The sequence below is a fragment of the Choloepus didactylus genome, chromosome X (genome assembly GCF_015220235.1).
Source record: "Choloepus didactylus isolate mChoDid1 chromosome X, mChoDid1.pri, whole genome shotgun sequence".
Taxonomy (NCBI): Eukaryota; Metazoa; Chordata; class Mammalia; order Pilosa; family Megalonychidae; genus Choloepus; species Choloepus didactylus.
This window is the reverse complement of record NC_051334.1, coordinates 60,460,964-60,485,141: the sequence shown is the minus strand read 5'-3', so window position 1 is coordinate 60,485,141 and position 24,178 is coordinate 60,460,964. Positions and strand designations below refer to the sequence as shown.

The following is a 24,178-nucleotide window of genomic DNA, read 5'->3' as shown; positions in this document are numbered from 1 at the left end:
GGCTGACCACAGACAGGGCCTGGATGGCTGCACAGGGAGCTCTCAGCCCAGAGGTGTCGGGAGGTGTCAGTGCTGAAGCTGGTTAGTGGTGGGTCCTGGGCAAAAAGATGGTGGCACCACATTCTCCCTCAATCTGTTGTGACCCACGTTCAGATCCTACCTACTGCCACCACCCCAAACTGATAAATTTAATTCAGAATGGAAGATTAAAAAACTGGAGCCAGTCCTTTTCCAGGAGAAATTGTCATAAATCAAGTCCATTTTGTAAGAAAATGCATTGCAACAAAAGCAAGTCAATATGATTTGTGAGGAAAGCTGATATGCAGTAACTTCAAAATTTCCTTTATTACAGATGATCCAATGCCATTACAGAAATTCCATTATAAAAACCTTCTTCTTGGTGAACTTGATGTCCCTTTAACATGTATTGAGCAAACTGTCACAGTAAATGACCAGAAGAAGCAGAAATTCCTAAGCCCCAACCAGAAACTGAAATTTAATCCAACAGAGTTGGTTGTTTATTGTAAAGATTTCAGGATTGTCAGATTTTGATTTGATGAATCAGGCCCTGAAAGTGCCAAAAATGTATGCCTTGGAATAGCTCATTATTTCCAGCCAACAGAACTCCAGCTACTCTTTGCATTTGAATATGTCAGAAAAAAATATCACAATTCAGCCAAAAAATAAATGGACTAACCTCAGGAGGTGAAAGAGGAGTTGGTGGTGGCAATAGTCAAAAAACTCCTCTGTTCGAAACTTACTCAGATTGGGACAGAGAGATCAAGAGGACAGATGCTTCCAGGTGGAGAGTTTGTTCTATTAATGAGAGTTACATGATATCCACTTGCCTTCCAGAATACTTTGTAGTGCCAAGTTCTTTAGCAGACCAAGACTTAAAAGATCTTTTCCCAGAAATTCTTTTGTTGGAAGAAGGGTGCCACTCATGGTGCTGGAACCACCGTAACGGCAGTGCCCTGGTGAGACTTGCCCTCATAAAAGATGTATGCAACAGAGAAAAATCAATTGAAGGATCTGTGATGCAATAACTAAAAGTCACCCACAGAGAAGTGATACTCACAAATTGGCTTTGGATAAGATCTTGCCTATTATCCAAGAAATACAAGTGGCATTTCTGAAACTGAAGCAAAATGTGCTAATGAGCCTTTTGAAGAAACTAAAGAAAAATGGTTATCTTCATTGGAAAGTACTCAGTGGTTAGAATATGTAAGGGTATTCCTTAAATGTTCAGTAGAACTTGTATAGATGCTGGAGAGCAAACATCTCTCTCCAATCCTACAAGAGGAGGAGGGAAGAGATCTGAGTTTTTTCATAGCTTCTCTTACTCAAGTGATGCTGGATCCCTATTTTAGAACAATTACTGGATTTCAGAGTCTGATACAGAAGGAGTAGGTCATGGCCAGCTATCTGTTCCTGGACAGGTGCAACCACTTAGAGATGGGAAAAAGAGTCTCCCTTATTTTTACTATTCTTGGATGCTACTTGGCAACTGTTAAAACAATACCCAGTGGTGTTCAAGTTCTCTGAAACTTAGCTAGTGGTGCTGTACAATAGTACCCACATCTCACTGTTTGGCAACTTCCTGTTTAACTGTCCTCACCAGTGGGTGAAGCAAAGAACAGAATTTGCAATAACAAAAATATCCAATTGGGTGATGAAAAGAGCTTAAAATTCCCTTCAGTTTGGGACTGGTCTCTTCAGTTCAAGCAAAGGATCACACCCATTTTCATACCCATTATACATCAGGAAGAGCACACCCTATGTACAGAATGGCTATGTGAAATATTTTAGAAGGACAAAGAAAGCTACAGCTCCACACTAAGAGGAGTGCCATCCTCCATCAGGAATGGAATCATAAGTGATCAAGAATTGCTGCCAAGGAGAAACTCCTTAATATTAAAACTAAAGCCACACCCTCCTCAGCAAACAGACAGCCAGGATGGGAGCATGGAACAGTATTTTAGGGAACAGTTTTCCAAACTGGTCAAACTGCATGGTCTTCTGCTGCCATGGCTATCTGGAGCACACATAAATCTGTGGAAACTGTGCTACTTCTGCTGGGTTCCCAAGGCTCAGATAAACAGTGACAGCTTCATCTCTGCCTTCCACAAGCTCTCCCTCCTAGCAGATGAAGGATGCTCCTGCAGCACAGGAGTGGCCCTTTGCAAGCCTGCTATGCAGAGCTGGACCAGGACCAGATATACTTCCAGGCAAGCAGCCCACAGGAGACCTCGGGGACACCATAGTATCTCTCATCTTCATTTCTACTTTCTCCTGTAGGGAATCTATGCAGACAAAGCATTCTAGGAAAGCCATTAAACAATTTTTTAAGTGGGGCCAAAATATGTTTATCTACTGAGATGCCAGCAACTGAGGACTAAACGTAGTATTTTCTGAACATTTTGAGGGAAGCTGTCAATTTTTTTCCTCTGAATTGAAATTGCTAACCTAGGCATTTGAAGCTCTAATAATTTTATATGTAAGAATAATAACCCATTTTGAAATGAAACCAGGAGCAAAGGACCAGCAGATGCCAGCCACATGCCTCCCCAGCTGACAGAGGTGTTCCAGACACCATTGGCCTTCCTTCAGTGAAGGTACCCAATTGTTCATGCATTACCTTGGACACTTTATGGCCTTAAGACTGTAACTGTGTAACCAAATAAACCCCCTTTTATAAAAGCCAATCCATTTCTGGTGTTTTGCATTCTGGCAGCATTAGCAAACTAGAACAGTACCCAATTGTTGATGTGTTACCTTGGACACTTTATGGCCTTAAGACTGTAACTTTGCAACCAAATAAACCCCCTTTATAAAAGCCATTTCTGGTGTTTTGTATAACGGCAGAATTAGCAAACCAGAACAGATTTTGGTACCAGAAGTGGGGTGCTGCTGCTGCAAATACCAAACATGTTGGAAGAGCTTTTAAAATGGATAAGGGGAAGATTCTGAAAGAATTGTGAGGAGCTTGATAGAAAAGGACTAGATTGCTTTGAAGAGACTGTTGGTAGAAATATGGGCTCTAAAGATAACTTCCAATGAGGCCTTAGAAATGTTATATGTGTCATTGCAATCTGGCAGAAAGGTGATCCTTGTTTTAAATTGGCAGAGAATTTGGCAAAATTGAGTCCTGGTGTCAGATGGAAAGCAGAATTTGAAAGTGATGAGCTGGGATACTTAGCTGAAGCGATTTTGAAATAAATGTCCAAAATGCAGCCTGGCTTCTCCTTGCGACTTATAGCAAAATGTGAGAGGAAACAGAGAAGCTGAGAACTGAAATCTTGGGGCCAAAGAAACCAGAAGTTGATGGTCTGGAAAATTCTGGGCTTCCAGAAAGTGAGACCCCAGAAGCTACAGCCCCACTTGAGAATTTAACCAAACATGGAATCCGACCACCATTTCAGTACAAGGCAGGATTGGAGATGGAGTTATCCAGAAAGGCTTTGTGGAAAGTCCTATTGTCTGATGGTTTTGACCCCTGTATGCTTCACACCAAGACAACAAATTTTTTTGTGAGATCTATATAAACAGAACCACTGCCAGTCTGGACTGGAGAGGATGGAGAAGGGGCAAACTGAAGGAAAAATTTCTTCAAAAACATGGAAGTTGAGGTCTTGAGTCAGGAAATCTCAGGCAAGGAGAGCAGAGCAACCCATGCATGTGGAAAGGGTGAGTTTGCCCAGAGGCGGAGGGCAGGCCTTTCACCTCGATGCTCAGAAAGAGTGCTGTCACCCCAGGCCTAGGCCTCATAGAGGGTGGATCACATTTCTTGGGGATTGGGGAGAGCCTGGCCACCACCCCACTGTTTGGAGAGAGAGAGCCTTTGCCCCACGGTGGCAGAGTCTGGATGGCACCTCGATGTTTGGGGAAGGTGGAGCATGACTGTCCCACCTTTGTGTACTGGCAGCAGATAATTTGTTCTGAGTTTAACAGGTCCACAGTCAGAGGGAAATTTTGCTTTAGGATAGACTACACCTGTAACTGATTTTGATAACATCTTGTACTTACCTATTTTTACTGAAATGATTTAAGTTTTGGTGATATTGTGATGGGATGAATGTTTTTTTGCATTTGGAAAAAACATGTCTTTTTGGGTTCCAGGGGGTAGAATGTGATGGTTTAGAATATATTATGCACTCCCAAAAGCCATGTTTTAATCCAATCTTGTGGGATATTTGAATTAGGTTGTTTCCATAGAGATGTGACTCACCCAACTGTAGGTGAAACATTTAGATTAGATATTTCCATGGAGATTTGAGCATACACATTCAGGGTAGGTCTTGATTAGTTTACTGGATTCCTTTAAAAAGAGCCAACACAGGTCCAGACACTTGATGATGCTTTGAGTTGCTAGCCCAGACTTTGCTCTGGAGAAGCTAAGAGAGGACAAAACACCCCAAGAGTAGCTGAGAGACTTTTGGAGAGATGCTTGGGAGCTGACACTTAGAGATGCCTGGAGATGTTTGGAGAGGCTAGCCCAGAGTGTGCTCTGGAGAAGCTAAGAGAGACAAGCCCAGAGACATTTTGGAGAATGCCATGTTGAAACACAACCTGGGAGCAAAGGAACAGCAGACACCAGCCACATGCCTCCCCAGCAGACAGAGGTGCTCCAGATGCCATCAGCCATTCTTCAGTGAAGGTATCCTCTTGTTGATTCCTTTAGTTTGGACACTTAGAATTGTAAATTTGTAACTTAATAAATCCCCTTTATAAAAGCCAATCCATTTCTGGTATTTTGCATAATGGCAGCATTAGCAAACCAGAACAGCCTCCATCCTACATGGAGGAGAAACAAACAAAAACATCAATAAATAAAAATTGTGTTATGAGAGTGTTGGGACACTGCAGCCTGGGAATCAGTGACTTGTTCATAGTCTCAGGGCACAGCAACTAGGGCTCTGGATCCTTCTATACACACATACACACAAAACACAGCAAATGTAACAAAGCAGATGTTTACAAGAGAGGAGGCCCCCTCCTTGCCCAGGGTGTCCATGCCCCAGTTCTGAGTTGGAGATGACCAGGGAGGAGCTCCCCAAGGAAGAGGGCACAAATTGATGACCAATAAGCTGCATCTGGCTCATAGGCAGGTTTCTTTGACCCACGGTGTTATAAAAATTTTTGAACTAGTTACCAAAATTCAAAATCTAGGACATTTCATATGAAAATCTGGATTTTCAGTTTCTCTTTAAAAATTGTAAGATTTGATAATTCTCAGTTGGAGTTGAGTGGCAGCTCTCCTCCAGTTTGACATAATCCCCAGCACACCTGTTTCTGCCCCATTTTTCTAATGTGAACAAAGGTGCTTTATAAGCAAGTGCACAGTGCTGAGCATAGAACATCTGAGGCATGAGCTTGAAAAGCCTGCTTTAATTTCACTTAGTTTAAACTGCCTTTGTGCTTTTCCACGCTAAAAAAACCCTGCAAGGCTCTGGAAGTAAGGGAAGGAGGGATGTCTTAACTGCCTTAACCTTTGCCTCAGTGTTATGACTTCCCAACCAGAAAGACTCACAGGTGGTTACTGGGGGTGATACCTATTCAGAAGACACCAAACTTACTGTTTTCCTAGGCTGGTTTTATAAAAACTACCTTAGAGTAAAAACAAAACATAGGGGAAAAACCATGACTGGGGCCTTGTGGCCATGAGTATGAATGAATTCAGTCTTTATTTCAAGACTTCCTTCTCTTTCTCTCTCTCTCAGAGATTGTTGTTGTGTGTGCACATGCATGTATTTGTGTGTGCATGAGTTGGGGATGGGATGGGGGTGGAAATACCTGTATGGATTCTGCGATGGGCTTTCAGGTGAGAGCTTTTGGTGTATACTTTGTTGCATCCTGCAAAGTCACATTGGTGAATCCGTCTTCTCTTCAAGTCAAGAGACTCTTCTCCCTGCATTTGAGCCATTGCTGCTGGTCTGAGCAAAGAAGAAAAGAGATAAGGCCAGAGGATGATTTTCAAGTGGAGATGAAAGAAATGAACTTACATACAGTGGAGTCACTTCATACATGCAATTATTTTATGCAAATTTAACTCTTAGGTTCCCAAGAGAAAAAAATAATTGAAATAGTGAAGGCAGTTCCCTCAACTAAGCCATTCTGTTTAGTAAGTGCAAGTCCCTGAGAAAGCATGGGAGGTAAGAATGTTTCTTTGGGTGGTTTCTGTTCCCAAGCAGTATGAGAATTTCATGCCAATGAGTCTCATTCTTGCGTTTAAAGAAGTGTGTTTTTCATATAACATGGTTGTTAAATGTAAACCAACTACTTCATTATTTCCAATTCTGAGAAAAAAGTTTAAAGCTACCTGCTTTAAACTTACAAATAGTACACAACTCTATTTTATGGGAAATTTGAAGATTTTTTCAAGGGTAAAGTGATGATTTACAATTAGAACATAACTCTGCCATAAAATGCATGTACATGCACAAATATACATTTGTTGGGGAGCCCACTTAACTGACATTTTGATGTCCTCAGATTCTTACTGCTGTCTCTGTATCTGTATTCACTTCTACCTCACACATGTGCACACACACATGCACATACACAGAAAGTAAAGAAAAAATTACTCACTCTTGCTGTTCCTGCAGTCCCTGTAAGGCTGAGGATCCACTCTCAATTGTACTCTCTTCACTGTCACTTGGGATTTCCAGTGGAGACATGGAGGTGGGGTCAACTTTCACTGAAAGCAAAGAGAAGGTGAATTGTGGGACACAAACATATATCTCTGTAATCATTTTCAGGATTCCCACTTTGGCTCACAATGAGAAGTGGCAGCAAGAAAGAGAAAAAGAAAAAGCCAAAATGGAAGAAGTGTATTTGTATGGAAGGAAAATAAGAATTTTTTTAGCATTAGCAGGGTACAAAAAGGCCCTTGGAGAAAGGGTTGTTAGGGAGCATTCTGGTACCAAGGGAATGTGAACTTTTCTAGGGTAAGATCTAAGTATGATTCATCTCTCTATTTCTAGCTCCCAGGATAGGGTTGCTCAGAAGTCAGGTTCTGTGTGTGTTTGTTGATAGAAATCTCTGGATAGTTCCCTGGCTGTCCTAAGGTCAATGCCTAGGCTCACCCCAGGGTTGAGAACATCTCCTTTGGCCCTTGTGCTACTAAATGGAAATGAGTCAATGAGATAAAACACGTACCTAGCATCTAGTAGGTGCTTGATAGTGGCACTGTCCTCCGCTTCCACCTGTGTTGGGAGAAGCCCTCAAATATTCCTTATTATCAACCACTGATAATAACAAAACTCAATCAGGGGGTCAGGGATCTTCTAGTTTCAGTGGAAGCTTCAAAATTTCTATACAGGGAAAACTTATATCGGCAATAAGTTTGAGGGGGATTTGGCTAGTGCAGTCACCTCCCTATTTTGATTGCATATCTATCACTGAAAGTTTTAAGCATGAACCTCTGTGTGTGTATGATATAAATGTATTAGTGTGCTAGCATTTTGTGTACACTATGAACAAAAAGAAAGATGTAGAGAGTAAGAAAATAAAAATAGAAAAATAGAAATTTTGATATTTTCTTCTTGCACTCTAATCATTTTATGTGCCTCCCCTTCCACCCCGAAGGTGTAAGCACCCCATTTTGGAGACCACTGGGCAAATTACACTTAACACTTTTAAATTTTACTTCTGTTTATTTACGGTGGCTCTGGTAGACTGATGGATATTATGGGAGGAATTTAAAGTGACTACAAACCATCCCTTGGTGCTACCACTGCCTTGCTCTCAGCAAACTCTCACACAGGGTATTTTATTTTCCTATTTCTATTTTTGTTTGGCTATCCCTTCCCATATAGAAATTGATAATCGTCTTTTAATTAACCTCCTCAAGGGATCGCAAAAACAAGATTATTATGAATACTCATCATTACCACAATTAACCACTAGTCAGCGATGGCGTTTTATTCAAAAGACCACTGCTGAGTTTCAGCAACTTGATGCTTAGTGTGTTGTTTTTTAGCCTCCTACACTTAAGATGGAATGCTCACAGGGCATTGAATTTCAATGGTAGAAAACCCTTAGAAAGTTCTTTTTTGTATTGAGATAAAATCTGGTCCCTTGTCATTTCTACCCACATCCCTCCTTTATCCTTTGTAATTCATGCTAAACATTACCATTGTCTTAAAATAGTTCCTCATTTGAACTGGGTTTGAATCTTCTCACCATCCTGATCTCCCTCCTCTGATAATAAATACTCTAGTTTCCCAATGTCTTTCCTAAGGCACACACCCAAAAGCTAAATATCTTGAGGCCATATAATTTTCTTTGATCATTCCCATTTCCAAACTAAATTAGATATACCTCTGAGGAAGGGAATTGGGTGACTGGGGGATAGCTGTGGGAGGGAAACTTTATATTTATGCCTTTCTGAATTCTGAACTTAATTAATTAAATTAATGGGAAGATTACAGCATACGAACCCTCACTTGAGCAATTTTTCAAGTTCATGTGTTCATCAAATTATTTGTTACAAGACAACTACTGTCTAGCTTATCTAGCACTGTGTTAGGCTCTCTTGAGAAGCACAAAGAGAAGTAAGTGTCTTTTCCTCAAGGAATTTACAATTCAGTTGGGAAAAATGTCCATATACTTGTGATACAGTTAGGTAAAAAAGTGAAATGGTGGGTGATAGATGCCAAATGAGGAAAACACAGGGAAGGTGGCAATATTTCAAAGAAGACTATTTTAACTGTAGGGAAGAGAAAAGGGAAGATGTTAGGAGAGACAGGAGACAAGGTTGGCTAGTATGGTAGGGCTAGAAACATTGTTCTCAACTTTTCCACCAGAGCATTCCTAATGGTATAGGAGAATAAACATATTCCCCTGGGAAGTCAAGGATGGTGCATCTTAGCAAAACTTTTTGAAATTTGGTTTTATTTTAAAAGGTCATGACATTTTACATTTTACTCTATAACATAAACATGTTTTAAAAACATAAAATGCTTTAAGTTACTTGCCATCAGATAATACAGAAGCTGCAGAAAGATGCATAATATTTCATTCAAGGATACACACATCCCAGTTTGAGAAACATCAGGCTAAACAATGGAGAGCCATTGTACACTCTTAAGCATTGAAAGGACATGATGAAAATAGCGTTTATGAAAGATAACTCTTGATGCAATGTACAAGAGTAATTGGAGGGGGTGAAAAGAGAAGATAGGACTACCCAAAAAGGGAACAGATAAAGAAAGAGGAAGCACAGGAAAGGGGCAACATTGATGCTTACCTGATCCAGCATTTTTGCCATCTCCTCCAATAAGTGGGACTGTAATGGCTGCAGGGCCCCCATCTGCTGGAAACGTGGTATATACCATGGGCAGTGACTGTACCACCACTGGGATGGTCTTCAGGCTACCCATCTTATTTGGCAGACTGACTGAGGGGATGGTGTGAATCACATGTAAGATTTGCTGGCCACCAGTACCCTGAGAGGAGGCCAGTATAGAGCCTGGGGTCAGAACGGTAGGGATGTTTGCTGAAGTGCCTGTGTCAGATGTTGAAGTGGACACCACAAGGGTCTGTGGAGCAGGCTGTGGCTTGGGAGGACATATTGGAACTTGCAGCATGCTGGCAGGTTGGAGAGGAGCCTTGGGCTTGTGAAAGGAGAGGTCAACTGGTTCCACCTGGGGCAGGTTGATATCATTAGCCAGAAGCTCTTCTGGGGGTTCAATCTTTATGTCATCAAAAAGTGCTGGGTTCTCCATGGGTTGGGCATCCAGAAGTGGTGCAGATGTCATGCTACCTCTGTCTGTTGTCTCAGGATGAACTCTGTTCTGAATAGGGCCAATAACCTAAAATAAATAGATAAGCAATCAAATGAGAGGTATAAAACAGTTTTAGTACTCTGAAGATGACACAATGTGAGGAATGAAAGAAAGAAATCTCTATTCTCTTCTCATGGGAAGAATACAGGGAGTTGGGAGAGATGAGGCAGGAGTACACGGAAGAGGAAAAAGGGAAACTTTACAAGCACCTACTATTTGCCAGACACTGTATCAGGCAATTGATCAAAATTACTGCATTTAATCCTCACAAAAATCCTGGAAGGTTAATTAAAATCAACATTTTTTGAATATCTGATATAAGCATTGTGCTAAGCACAATGGTTACATATGTGAATAAGGTACAGCCCAAAAATGCATACTAACTTTGTATGCATTTACAATGATAGAATAACATGAGTAATTTACAAGTCATGCTATAATGAGTGATGATGTAACAGTCGGTTAAGCAAGGTGTTTTAGGAAAAAAAGAAGGAATGATTGGATTCTGTTGACAGGCTCAGGAAAGGCTTTATAGAAGAAGTAATATTTTAGATGTGTCTTAGAAAATTAATAGGAATGCTCTAGGCAGAACAGGGGTAAGAAAGATATTTCTGGTAGTGGGAACATAATCTTTTATGCAGAGACATAAGAGCAGACAACATGCTTAGGGAATAATGATGTAGCACAGTTTGTGCATTATATGCAAAATTGAACTGTGAAACTTTTTAAAATTGTAAGATATATTAAGAAAAATGAGATATCTTAAGAATAGTAATAAATGATCACTTAATTTGCAATATGTAAAATAATGTGAAGTCCCATTGTAATTAAAAACATATTAATGATTACATGAATTCAAAGTCTAAGATGTTGTGAACTGTGTTTATGCCATTGCCAAACAACAATCTGGGTCTTTGAGATAATTTTGAAGATGGTGGTGTCATTTTAGCCAGTGAACAAAACAAACTTTCATTCTCTATCAAGATTATATATGAGTTATGGTAGTTTTGAATGATGAGAGATGTTCACGAATGTATCCCTTATATAAAGTACAACCACCCTTTAATTTTGTGTATTTGGAATATGAGGGAAGGTAAAGTACAGGAAAGGAAGACTAATGGAAGACAAGGTTTTTGAGGAGGGGAGTGACATGGGCAGAGCTATCTTTCTGTGAGATTTAACAAGCTCCTAAATGAAGGATAGATTGGGAGGGGAATAAGACTGGATTCAAACAGACCAGAAAGGATGAAGAATAATATGGTAGAGTAGGGAGCACCAGGACTCAAGTTTGTCCACCAAGGCAGCCAGTAAAGAGCCAGGAACTGTCTGAACCAATGGTTTGGAGGCTCTGGAGACCAAAAGAAAACACTGTACATCATCCAAGGTAAAGAAGGAAGAGACATAAATTGTAGTGAAGATCTGTGAGTACAGCTGTCCCAGGCTGCGAAGGCTGGTGCCCATCCCCCACTATCACAGCAGGAAACCTTGGGATCCAGTCCCTGGCTAGAAATAAAAGTCCTCTTCCCCAAGAACAGGGAGGAGGCACAGTCAAATACTGATCATGGCTTTTGTTCAGTGAACTCAGATCACTGGGTCCCTGCTCTGAGGGCAGCTAGAGTTTCAACTAGCCCAGGACAGACAGAGCAGTTGGCAGCTTCTGTTTCAACCCCACCCCCAACAGGGTGGAAGTGGGGGTGATTTAGGGATGCAGTTTGCTGAAGGGTTCTTCCACAAGAATGGGGTGGTAGTGGGGCATGGCTGAGCACTGATCACAGCTTTTGATTAGTGAATCTGGATCACTGAGGGACAAATAGCACCCAGCAGGCTCTGTTTGAACCCCCTCCCAGCAGTGAAGGAAGCAGGGCTGACTGGGAACACAGTAACATCTCTGCATGGTGGGGGAGAAGTTTGCTGAAGGACAGCTCTTCCCCAAGAAAAGGGGGTCAGGGCTGGGCACTGACTCTGGCTCTTGATTAGCAAATTCAGGGTGCTGGACTCCAACTCCTAAAACAGCTTAAGTATTAAACAGCCCAATACAGAAAGCAGGTGGCAGCCTCTGTTTCAAACCTGCCCCCAGAAGAAGCAGAAATGGGGCTGATTAAGAGACACAGTAACTTTTCAGGTAACAGGGTGCTGAAGGGCTGTCTGTCCCCAAGAAAAGGTGGGGGGGGGGGGCAAGGCCCAGCACAGTTTGTGGCTGTTGTTTAGAGAATTCAGAGTCCAAGTTCTGGGATCTGAGCAACAGTTTCAACCTACCAGCAAAAAGTGGCTGGAAGCCTCTGTCTCCATGCACCCAGCAAGCACAGAATTGGGGCAGATTGAGAGACATTAACTTTTTAGGCTAGTGGAGAACAAGGTGTTAAAGGGCAGCTCATCCCCAAGAAAAGGGGTGGGAAAATGCCCAGTGCAATTTGTGACAGTTGATTAGAGACTTCATATTCCAAGTACTGGGATCTGAGCAAGTTTCAAACCACCCTGGCCAAAAAGAGCTGGCAACCTGTGTCTCAACCATGAATCCAGCAGTAGCAGAGATGGCTGAGAATTAAAGGCATAGTACCACCTTATGTCTATGAGGAACAGATGGCTGAAGAGCATCATCTGCTCGACATGACAGGAAAGCACAAAATCAGGGAGATGTCATAGGGAAAATTGGTGTCTTTCTGTTTCTCCTCCCTAGAGTATTTTGGAACTGATCTAGACTGCCTTCATGGGTCTTAGATATGTTTTACCGGGAAAAACTGAATTGGGTAGGTCTTCTCTGGGGGGGGGGGATCTCCTCCCAGAATGACTCCTCCAGGTAAAAGTAGAGATAATGAAAGGGGTGTTAAAAACAAAGAGGCACCCAGGGGAAGCCCCACGTGGGGCACCCAGAGCCCTCTCCCATCCCCATCCCTTGGCCTTCCTGCCGCCAGGGTCTGCCTTCACAGGCCTTGCTGGAGAGCCCCGCACCGCACATGAGCAGGAGCCCAGTGAGCCCATGAGAGGAGCTGCTGCAGTGGCTGCCGTCCACTTGCTGTGGAGCCGGAGGAGGAGGGGAGAGGCCTGGAGGACATCAATGAGAACAAGTTGAAATCATCACAGAAGGATGAAGTTCATCAGTTTATGATCTTCACACAATCTAGCAAAAAAACAGCAGTAAGTTGTCTGTCTCAAAATGACTGGAAGTTATATGTTGCAACAGACAATTTTTTCCAAAATCCTGATCTTTATACATGAAAGTGTAAAAGGACCATTGGACAGAAAGAAGTTAGAACGACTATACAATAGATACAAAGATCCTCAAGATGAAAACGAAATTGGAATAAATGGTATACAGCAATTCTGTGATGACCTGATACTTGATCCAGCCAGTATTAGAATATTGATCATTGCATGGAAGTTCAGAGCAGCAACACAGTGTGAGTTCTCCAAACAGCAGTTCATGGACAACAGGACAGAATTAGGATGTGACAACATAGAAAAACTAAAGGCCCCGATACCCACAATGGAACTAGAATTGAAAGAACCAGGATGATTTAAGGATTGTTACCAATTTTAATTTTGCAAAGAATCCAGGACAAAAAGGATTAGATGTAGAAATGGCCATTGCCTACTGGAATTTAGCACTTAATGGAAGATTTAAATTCTTAGACTTATGGAATAAATTTTTGTTGGAACGTCATAAATGATCAATACTGAAAGATACTTGGAATCTTCTTTTAGACTTCAGTACAATGATTGCAGATGACATGTCTAATTATAATGAAGAAGGAGCATGGCCTGTTCTTATTGATGGCTTTGTGGAATTTGCATGCCTTCAAATTGCTGGGACAAAAAGTACAACAGCATAGCACTAAAGGAACCTTCTAGAATCTACATAGTCTGTACAATAAATACAATGGAAATTGCACAGTTTCTGCTAGCTAGACTGAACTGAAGATCACTCTTCACAATTCAGGCTGAGGGTTGAGACAAAACTTTAAGGATACATCTTGGACCATGTCGTATTTCATTCTTCCAATGGTGGTTTGGTCTTGTCTTCTAGTCTGGGCCACTCTAAACATTTATAATTCCAACATTGTGGAGTTCGTCTTATATATGTGGACCATCCTAGTTTATTCTTCCATAAGTCTTAGACGCTTTATGGTGATTATTTTGAGGTTTCCATTTTTGCATAAAGCACAATGCTGTCTTCATTAGAAAACAGTTTGGCATAAGAATTAAACATATGAACATCACAATTTATAAAAAACTTCTTAAATATATGCTTTGGGCTAATTTCAAAGACTATGCTGATAGCACTTCCAATGAAAGTGATATATTTAAGAGTACTGGATCTGAAATGGTGCCTTGGTTTGGAGTTCTTGGCAAATTACATGCATTGTTGCCATGAGTAGAGTATCTGATGAAAGTTACCGATGTGAAAAAATTCTAGGATAATTTGGCGCCTACCTGAAAAGTTTATTGTGCATCAGACCCTCGATTTCAAAAATGTTCTACAGAACTAGTCTGCACTTATCCTACCCATGTTTATATATATAGTATGTTCTACAGGGAGCTATTATTTAGAAAATGCCCACACAATGGTAGACTCCATTCTTTTCTACTCTATGCATTACATAATTGGATTTCATCATGAATTTGAAATGCTTATATGACTGTCAAATAAGTTCAGCTTTTTAATTTGCTTTGAATGTTTTAGATTGTTACATAATAAAATATTCTAAATTAGGCAGGAGTGTTTATTTTTTGTTTTATTTTGAGCTTTTTGGTCATCGCCCTATGAAAAACAAATGAAACTCCCTTAATTTATAAGAAGGTAATAGGAATTAAATTTTGGAAATGGTTGTGATGAGCCATGAAGTTCAATCTTTATAATATAGGTACTGCTCTTTCAGATAAGCAGTCCATTTTTCATGACTTCTTATTCTGATGAAATTGCTTTAACTGCTAATCACTATGGTTGCCACATATTTACTTCAGGTGCAAAGATTTTTAAGCAAGCGTACTCTTGGTGCAAAATATCACTATGGATTCTATTTTTGTAAGTAATTTAAGTCTCTTAACTGTTTTTGTTTGACTCAGATTAACTCAGTTTTCACATCAAAGCAGAATGTCATCTTGTATGTATTTTTGTTTTTATTACAAGACCCATGAATTGCTTTCAAGCTGAGAATGCTCATTTCTCTATTCACTTAACTAACATGTGAACAATGGGTTATTGCTTTCTTAAACATTTTCATAAGTCAAGTTAAAAAAATGTAAAACTTCAAATGTTACCTGACTATGGTCTGTAATAGGAACAGATGTTACTTGATATATCCAGGTATACTCTAACATCTAGTATCAAAATTAGCAAAGGAATATACTCCAGAATAGCAGTACATTTTATGCAGATGTGGAAATGATTTTAAGAAACAATGACATAATAAAACTGCTTTTTTACTTACATGATTTTGAAATTGACTAAAAGCTATCTCCTTAGGTATTATATTAATATTCCCACAATACCTTTGATTCAAGAATACAATTCTACAAAACAAAAATTTGAACATCTCTATTCAAGTTACTAGAGTTTGGTTATTAAGAAAAAATGGAAGAGAAAGAAAAAAGTAGAAGAATCCTGCTGTTTTGAGTATTCCCTGATTTCATTTTTGTAAATATAAAGAACTTCAATTATGAAAAATTTAAAAAGGTATGTGTATATACATATAGATAGATAGATATATTTATACACACTGTTGTTTTGTTTTCTGTCTTGAAGATTTTGAGTTATTTTTTGAATGATTAATTCACATATGCTGTCTTTTAAAATGATATCCCATTAGGTTTTTTTCCCAATATAAATTGATTTTTTCTTATTTTGTTATTGTAGAATATAACATACATACATAGACATGATAACTCTCCAAGTGCAATTTAACAAGCAGTTAGAGAGCAAATTTCAAAGAATATCATACATCACATTTCCACAGTTTCAGTCACTTCTCCATTGTGGAATATAACATATATACAAAAAGGTAATATTTTTCAAAGTATAACTTAACAAGTAGTTATATAGGAAATTTACAAAGTTGTTATGAGTTACAGTATCATAGTTACAATTATTTCCTTATTGTGAAATATAACACATATACAAAAAGGTGATAGCTTTCAAAGTACAATTTAACAAGTAGCTATAGAAAAATTTCAAAGGATGCTATAGGTTACAGTTCCACCATTTCAATTCTTTCCTTCTAGCTATTCTAATACCTGAGCAACTAAGAAACGGAAAATTATGTAGAGATTCAGTATTCATAATCCATTGTTAAATTCCATCGTGTCTGTTACTACCCCTTACTTTAGTTTAATCACTTTCCTTATCTTCAGGGATGTCTAAGCAGTGACCACTCTAACTTGTTCTTGTTGAAAAGGGGTGTCAACATTATGGGAAAAGGGGACACATCTGGTTGATGTTCTTGAAGAGGCTATTGTCCCTGGGTTTTGGGTCATAGCTGGCATAGGAGTTCTCTGAAGGATTTAAGATTCTGAATAATAAACTTTGTGAGTGAAACTTTTACAGAATCTCAGATAGGGATCAGGGTATTCTTTAGGGATTTTGGGACTACTGTTGACTTGGGCTTATCATAGTGTTCATTTGACACATCTAGGTGAAGCTTGCATAGAAGTAACCTCCAGAATAGCCTCTTGACTCTATTTGAATTCTCTTAGCCACTGAAATCTTATTTTGTTGTCTTTCATTTCCCCCTTTTGGTCAAAAAGGTATTCTCAATCCATCAGTGCCAGGGTTGGGCTCATTCCTGGAATCCCTGTCTCACATCACCAGGAGGACTCATTCATCTGGGGGGTCTTGTTCCACATTGGGGGGATGGTGATGGATTATTTGCAGATTTAGTCTTAGAGAGAGAAAGTCCACATTTGAGCAAAAAAAGAGGTTCTCTGGATGTGACTCCTAGGCATAATTATAGGTGGGCTTAGCCTCCCCTTTACAACCATAAGTTTCACCTGAGCAAGCCTCAAGATCGAGGGCTTGACTTATAAAGTAGAGGGTTCCTAAATTCACATAGTATGTTACGCCCACCATAATCCATCCATGTCTCACAATATCATGACTTAGTTGTACAGTCCTCATCACTCTCCGTTTTAAACAATTCTCATGACCCTAAACACCTCATAGCTCCTGTCAGTCCTTAATTATTTGTCCCTAGTATTTGTGATGTACTAGTGTGGTATCCCAATTAGTTATAGTCCTCAGTATATGATAGGTAGATTTTTCCCACCTACCCTTCTGTTTACAACTCTCTGTGTTAGTGTCATAACTTAGACGTATTATCATGTAAGCACCTGTCTATATTTGTGGTGCTGATTTGTGGGAAACATGCCTTTAAAACAACCCCTTTCAATCCTATTTGCCTTCAATAAGGCTTTGATACTTATAATCCCATTAACAAACAATAGTCACCCCATCCATTCACATACCTTTGAATTCAACATCATCAACATATCTGAACATAGATTATCATTCCCCCTCACTAGCTTCTGTATATCACTAGGTCCCTGTTCCAGTTTGCTTATGCTGCCATTATGCAAAATACCAGAAATGAATTGGCTTTTATAAAGGGGGTTTATTTGGTTACAAATTTACAATTCTACAGCCATAAAAGTGTCCAAACCAAGGCACAAACATGAGTATACCTTCATTGGAGAAAGGCTATGGGCATCCAGAAAACATGTTAGCTTGGAAGGCTCATGGCTGGTGTCTGCTTGCTCCCAGGTTGCATTTCAAAATGGTGTTCTCCAAAATGTCAGTGTCAGCTTTCAACGGTTGTCTTCAAAATGTCTCTCTATCAAAACTGACTGTGTTTTAAAATTTCAACTTCCATGTGAGACCAAGGGAAGAGATGTCTATTTGGTGCAGGATCTATATTTTCTAAATAGAATAACTCTACAGTCAGTTTGTTCAAAGACAACAATTACATGGAACTTTGAATAGGATAAAAATATATTTGCAGGGCTCCCCTGAGGAACTGGGGGAAAATGCAGAAGAGTTGGACTTCCTCACCTGGACTGATGCTGATGTTGTCACAGACATTGAGGACTGGTGGTTTGATGTGCTGAGCCCTCTATCATGGGACTTGCCCTTATGAAGCTCATCACTGCAAGGGAGAGGCTAGACTTGCATATAATTGTACCTAAGAGTCTCCCCCTGAGTACGTCCTTGTTGCTCATATGTGGCCCCCTCTCTCTCTCTAACTAAGCCACCTCAGCAGGTGAACTCACTGCCTTCCCCCCTACATGGTACCTGACTCTCAGGGGTGTAAATCTCCCTGGAAACACAGGATATGACTCCCGGGGATGAATATGGACCCGGCATCGTGGGATTGAGAACATCTTCTTGACCAAAAGGGGAATGTGAAATGAAACAAAATAAAGCTTAAGTGGCTGAGAGATTTCAAATGGAGTTGAGAGGTCACTCTGGTGGACATTCTTATGCACTATATAGACAACACCTCTTAGGTTTTAATGTATTGGAATAGCTAGAAGTAAATACCTGAAACTATCAAACTCCAGCCCAGTAGCCTTGACTCTTGAAGATGATTTTATAACAATGTAGCTTACAAGGGGTGACTGTGTGATTGTGAAAACCTTGTGGATCACACTCCCTTTATCTAGTGTATGGATGGATGAGTAGATAAATGGGGACAAAAACTAAATGAAAAATAGGGTGGGATGGAGGGATGATTTGGGTGTTCTTTTTTATTTTTCTTTTTTATTCTTATTCTGATACTTTCTGGTATAAGGAAAATGTTCAAAAATAGATTTGGGGTGATGAATGCACAACTATATGATGGTACTGTGAACAGTTGATTGTACACCATGGATGATTGTATGGCATGTGAATATATCTCAATAAAACTGAATTAAAAAATAGATTGGGGTGATGAATGCATGACTATATGATGGTACTGTGAACAGTTGATTGTACACCATGGATGATTGTATGCTATGTGAATATATTTCAATAAAACTGAATTTAATTAAAAAAATGTCTCTCTAAGCTGTAGCAGTGAGCTTCTGTCTGAGTGCTTATATGGGACTCTAATGATAAAATCAAGACTCACACTGAAAGACGGGGCCACACCTCCATGGAAATAATCTAATCAAAGGTATTACCCATAGTTAGGTGGGTCACATCTCCATGGAAACAACCTAACGCAAAAATTCCAACCTAATTAACACTAATACATCTGCCCCCACAAGAGTGCATTAAAGAACATGGCATTTTGTGGGACATGATACCTCCAAACTGGCACAGCCCACACCTTGGACCCCAAAATGACATGATCTTTCCATATACAAAATACATTCATTCCATCACAAAATCACAAAAATTTAAATCATTTCAGTAACAATAGGTAAGTACAATATCATCAAAATTAGTTACAGACATGATCTATCCTAATGCAAATTAACCCTCTTGCTGTGGCCCTGTGAAACTTAGAGCAAGTTATCTGCTGCCAATATACAAAGGAGGGACAGTCATAGGATAAATGTTCCCACTGACATAGGGATAAACTGAAAGGAAAACAGGGTTCACAGGACCAAAACAGTTACTAAAACCCACAAGGCAAACTTCATTAGATTTCAAAGTCTCAGAGCCATTTGTAGGATGATGTTTTATCCTTGGGGCTTGAGAGAGCAGGAGTCTAACCCTTTCCAAGGGCCTTCACAGCAGCCCTTTTCTCTCCAAATGCTGGGGTGAGTGCTGCAACATATCATGTGTCATTGCAAACTGGAAGACATTGGGGAGACCATCTTCTCAGCCCCACCTGCCTCAAACATCAGGGTGCCACCCGGACTCTGCCACTGTGGGGCAAAGGCTCTCCCCTCTCTGAACAGTGGGGTGGTGGCCAGGCTGTCTCCAATCCCTGGGGAATGTGCTCCACCCTCTCTGAGGCCTGGGGTGGCAGCACTCTTCCTGGGAAGTGAGGTGGAAGGCCTGCCCACTGCCTCTGGGGCAAACTTACCATTTCCACATGCTTCAGCCACTCTGCTCTCCCTGCCTGAGAACCCTTGACTCCAGACCTCACAGCTCTGTCTTTAAAGAATTATTTCCTTCAATTCATCCCTTCTCCATCCTCTCCAGTCTAGACCAGCAGTGGTTCTGTCTACACAGATCTTACAAAAATTTTATGGGCTTGGCATGCAGTTTACAGGGGTCAAAACTGTCAGACAATAGGGCTTCCCACAAATCCTTTCTGGATAGCTCCATCTCCAATCCTGGCTTGTACTGAAATGGCAGTCAGGTTCCATGTTTGGCTTAATCCTCATGTGGGGCTGTAGCTTCTCACTTTTTGGAAGCCCAGAATTTTCCAAACTATCAGTTTCTGGTTTCTTTGTACTCAAGTGTTCATTATTCAGCTTATCTCTATCTTTTGCATTTTACTATAAGCTGCAAGAAGCCAGGTTACATCCTCCATGTGTAGTCTGGAGATTTCCTCAGCTAAGTATCCCAGCTCATTGCTTTCAAATTATGACTTCCATCTGACACCAGGACAAAATTTTGCCAATTTCTCTGCCACTTAAAAACAAGGATCACCTTTCTTCCAGTTTGCAATGACACATTAAACATTTCTGTCCAAGGCCTCATCAGAGCTATCCTTAGAGTCCATATTTCTACCAACAGTCTCTTCAAAGTCATCTAGGCCTTTTCTATCAAGCTCCTCATAATTCATCCAGAATCTTTCCCTTATCCATTTATAAAGCCATTCCAACATGTTTGGTGTTTGCGAGCTCAGCAGCACCCCACTTCTCTGGTACCAAAATCTGTTCCAGTTTGCTAATGCTGCAGATATGCAAAATACCAGAAATGGATTGACCTTTTTTTTAAAGTAAATTCAGTTTTATTGAGATATATTCACATATCATACAATCATCCATGGTGTACAATCAACTGTTCATAGTACCATCATATAGTTGTGCATTCATCACCTCAATCTATTTTTGAACATTTTCCTTACACCAGAAAGAATCAGAATAAGAATAAAAAATAAAAGTAAAAAAGAATACCAAATCATAGACCCCATCCCACCCTACTTTTCATTTACTATTTTTCCCCATTTTTCTACTCATCCATCCATACACTGGATAAAGGGAGTGTGAGCCACAAGGTTTTCACAATCACACTGTCACCCCTTGTAATCTACATTGTTATACAATCGTCTTCAAGAGTCAAGGCCACTGTGTCGCAGTTTGATGGTTTCACTTATTTACTTCTTGCTATTCCAGTACATTAAAACCTAAAATGTGTCATCTATATAGTGTGTAAGAACGTCCACCAGAGTGACCTCTTGACTCCATTTGAAATCTCTCAGTCACTGAAGCTTTATTTTGTTTCATTTCACATTCCCCTTTTGGTCAAGAAGATGTTCTCAATCCCACGATGTTGGGTCCAGATTCATCCCCAGGAGTCATATCCAGCATTGCCAGGGAGATTTACACCCCTGGGAGTCAGATCCCATGTTGGGGGAGGGCAGTGAGATCACCTGCCAAGGTGGCTTAGAGAGAGAGGGCCACATCTGAGCAACAAAGAGGCACTCAGGGGGAGACACTTAGGCACAAGTGCAGGAGAAAACATGGAGAGAGGGATGTACCTATTTACTGTTGAGGAGGCAGAATGGTGTAGCCTTTCTGGAGGATAGTGTGGTGTCCACAAGAAGCTAAGTATGTGGGGGCCATAAGGTCCTGCAACCTCATTATGGGGTATGTACTTGGAAGATCTGAGAGCAGAGACATGAATGGACATTTGCACACTGGTGTTTATGGAGGAACAGAACAGAATGGCTTGGCTTTTATAAAGAGGGTTTTTTTGGTTACAAACTTACAGTTCTATAGCCATAAAAGTGTCCAAACCAAGGCATAAACATGAGTATACCTTCACTGAAGAAAGGCCATTGGCATCCAGAAAACCTGTTAGCTTGGAAGGCACGTGGCTGGTGTCTGCTTGCTCCCAGGTTGTGTTTCAAAATCATGTTCTCCAAAATGTCAGTGTGAGCTTTCAACAGTCATCTTCAAAATGTCTCTCTAAGCTGCAGCAGTGAGCTCCTTCTCTCTGAGCTCTTATATAGGAGGACTCCAATGATTAAATCAGAGAACCAACTTTTGCTTTTATTCTATTTTTTTCTTCAGCTTATTTATTTCTGCTTTAATCTTTTTTATTTCTTTTCTCCTACATTCTTTAGCTTTAGCTTGCTGATCCTTCTCTAGCCTCTTCGGTTGTTCAGTTAGGTCTTTAGTTTTAACTCTTTCTTGCTTTTTGATACAAGCATTTAGAGCTATAAATCTCCCTCTCAGCACTGCCTTTGCTGCATCCCACAGGTTTTGAGATGTTGTGTTCTCATTTTCATTCATTTCTAGATATTTACCAACTTCTCTTGCAATTTCTTCTTTGGCCCATTGGTTTTAGGAGTGTGTTGTTTAACCTTGGTATATTTGTGAAAGGTCTGGTTCTTCGGTAGTTTTGATTTCTATTTGCATTCCTCTGTGGTCAGAGAATGTGCTTTGAATAATTACAATCTTTTAAAATTTCTTTTGTGCCCCAGGATACAATCGATCCTGGAGAACATTCTATGGGCACTAGAGAAGAATGTACATCCTGGTACTTTTGGATGTAATGATTTATATGTCTGTTCTCACTCATTTATCATATTGTTTAGATTCTCAATTTCCTTATTGATCTTCTGTCCAGGTGTTCTATCTATAGAAGAGAGTGGTGTATTGAAGTCTCCCACTATTATTGTAGATGTGTCTACTGTTCCCTTCAGTTTAGTCAGTTTTGTCTCATGTATTTTGGAGCTCCTTGACTAGGTGCAGAAACATTTATAATTATTATTTCTTCTTCGTAAATTGTTCCTTTTATTAATATACAGTGCTCTTATTGGTCTCTTATGACATCTTTGCATTTAAAGTCTATTTTGTCCAGTATCAGTATAGCTACTCCAGCTTTCTTTTGGTTGTGGTTTGCATAGAATATATTTTTGCATCCTTTCATTTTTAGTCTTTGTGTCACAGGGTCTAAAATGAATCTCTTGCAAACAGTATATCAATGGGACATACTTTTTAATCCATTCTACTGGTCTGTATCTTTTAATTGGAGAGTTTAATACATTCACATTCAAAGTTATTACAGTGAAGGGAGTTCTTGAATCAGCCATCTTATCTTTTGGATTTTAGTTGTTAGATCTATTTTTTTTCTGCTCTTTTTTTCCCCTTAAGGGACCCTGACATATTCTTCAGTTCTGCATTCTTGAAACCTCTCTCTCCTTATTTTATGCAGCTGGTAGAGCTCCTTTTAGTATTTCTTGCAGGGCAGATCTCTTGTTAACAAATTATCTCAGCATTTGTTTGTGAAAATTTTAAACTTTCCCTCACTTTTGAAGGAGAGCTTTGCTGTATAAAGAATTCTTGGCTGGCAATTTTTCTCTTTCAGAACCTCAAATATGTCATACCACTGTCTTCTGGCTTCCATGGTGCCTGCTGAGTAGTCAGTACTTAGTCTTATGTTGTTTCCCTTGTATGTAGTGAATTGAATCCCCCTTGCTTCTTTCAGAAGTTTCTCCTTCTCTTCAGCATTTAACAATCTAATCAGTATGTCCTTGGAATAGGTTTATTTGGATCTAGTCTAATTGGTGTTCATTGTGCATCTTTGCTTTGCATATTTATGTCATTCAGAAGTTGTGCCAGTTTGAATGTATTATGTCCCCCCAAATGCCATTATCTTTGATGTAATCTTGTGTGGGCAGATGTTATCAGTGTTGATTAGATTTCTTTGAGTGTTTCTTTGGACAAGTGCCCCACCCAGCTGTGGGTGATGACTCTGATTGGATAATTTCCATGGAGGTGTTGCTCCACCCATTCGGGGTGGGTCTAAGTTGAGTCACTGGAGCCATATAAATGAGCTTATGGACAGAGGGAACTCAGTGAAGCTGTGAGTGACATTTTGAAGAGGAGCTATAGCCAAGAGGGACTCTTTGAAGAATGCACAGGAGCTACAGATGAGAGTTTGAGGACAGCTGTTGAAAGCAGACTTTTGCTCCAGAGAAGCTAAGAGAGGAGAAACACTCCAAGAGCAACTAAGAGTGACATTTTTGAGGAACTGCAGCCTAGAGAGGAATGTTCTGGGAGAAAGCCATTTTGAAACCAGAACTTTGGAGCAGACACCAGCCACGTGCCTTCCCAGCTAACAGAGGTTTTCCAGACACCATTGGCCATCCTCCTAGTTAAGGTACCCAATGGTTGATGCATTTCCTTGGACACTTTATGGCCTTAAGATTGTAACTGCATAACCAAATAAACCCCCTTCATAAAAGCCAATCCATTTCTGGTGTTTTGCATTCCAGCAGCATTAGCAA

The 24,178-nt window shown here is 40.1% G+C and overlaps 1 protein-coding gene and 1 pseudogene across 7 annotated transcripts in view; one reads left to right on the top strand and one right to left on the bottom strand.

The window, feature by feature from the left end:
- KLF8 (Kruppel like factor 8) overlaps positions 1-24,178 on the bottom strand; it is a 575,849-nt gene that overhangs the window by 11,006 nt on the left and 540,665 nt on the right. For all 7 annotated transcript variants that reach the window (XM_037821332.1, XM_037821337.1, XM_037821333.1 and 4 more), the window contains 3 exons: positions 9,251-9,815; positions 6,589-6,697; positions 5,794-5,933 (listed from right to left, as the gene is read on the bottom strand). In XM_037821332.1, the coding sequence (XP_037677260.1) occupies positions 5,794-5,933; positions 6,589-6,697; positions 9,251-9,815 (814 nt within the window). The remainder of the gene's footprint in view (positions 1-5,793; positions 5,934-6,588; positions 6,698-9,250; positions 9,816-24,178) is intronic.
- On the top strand, positions 149-2,399 carry LOC119522721 (annotated as a pseudogene).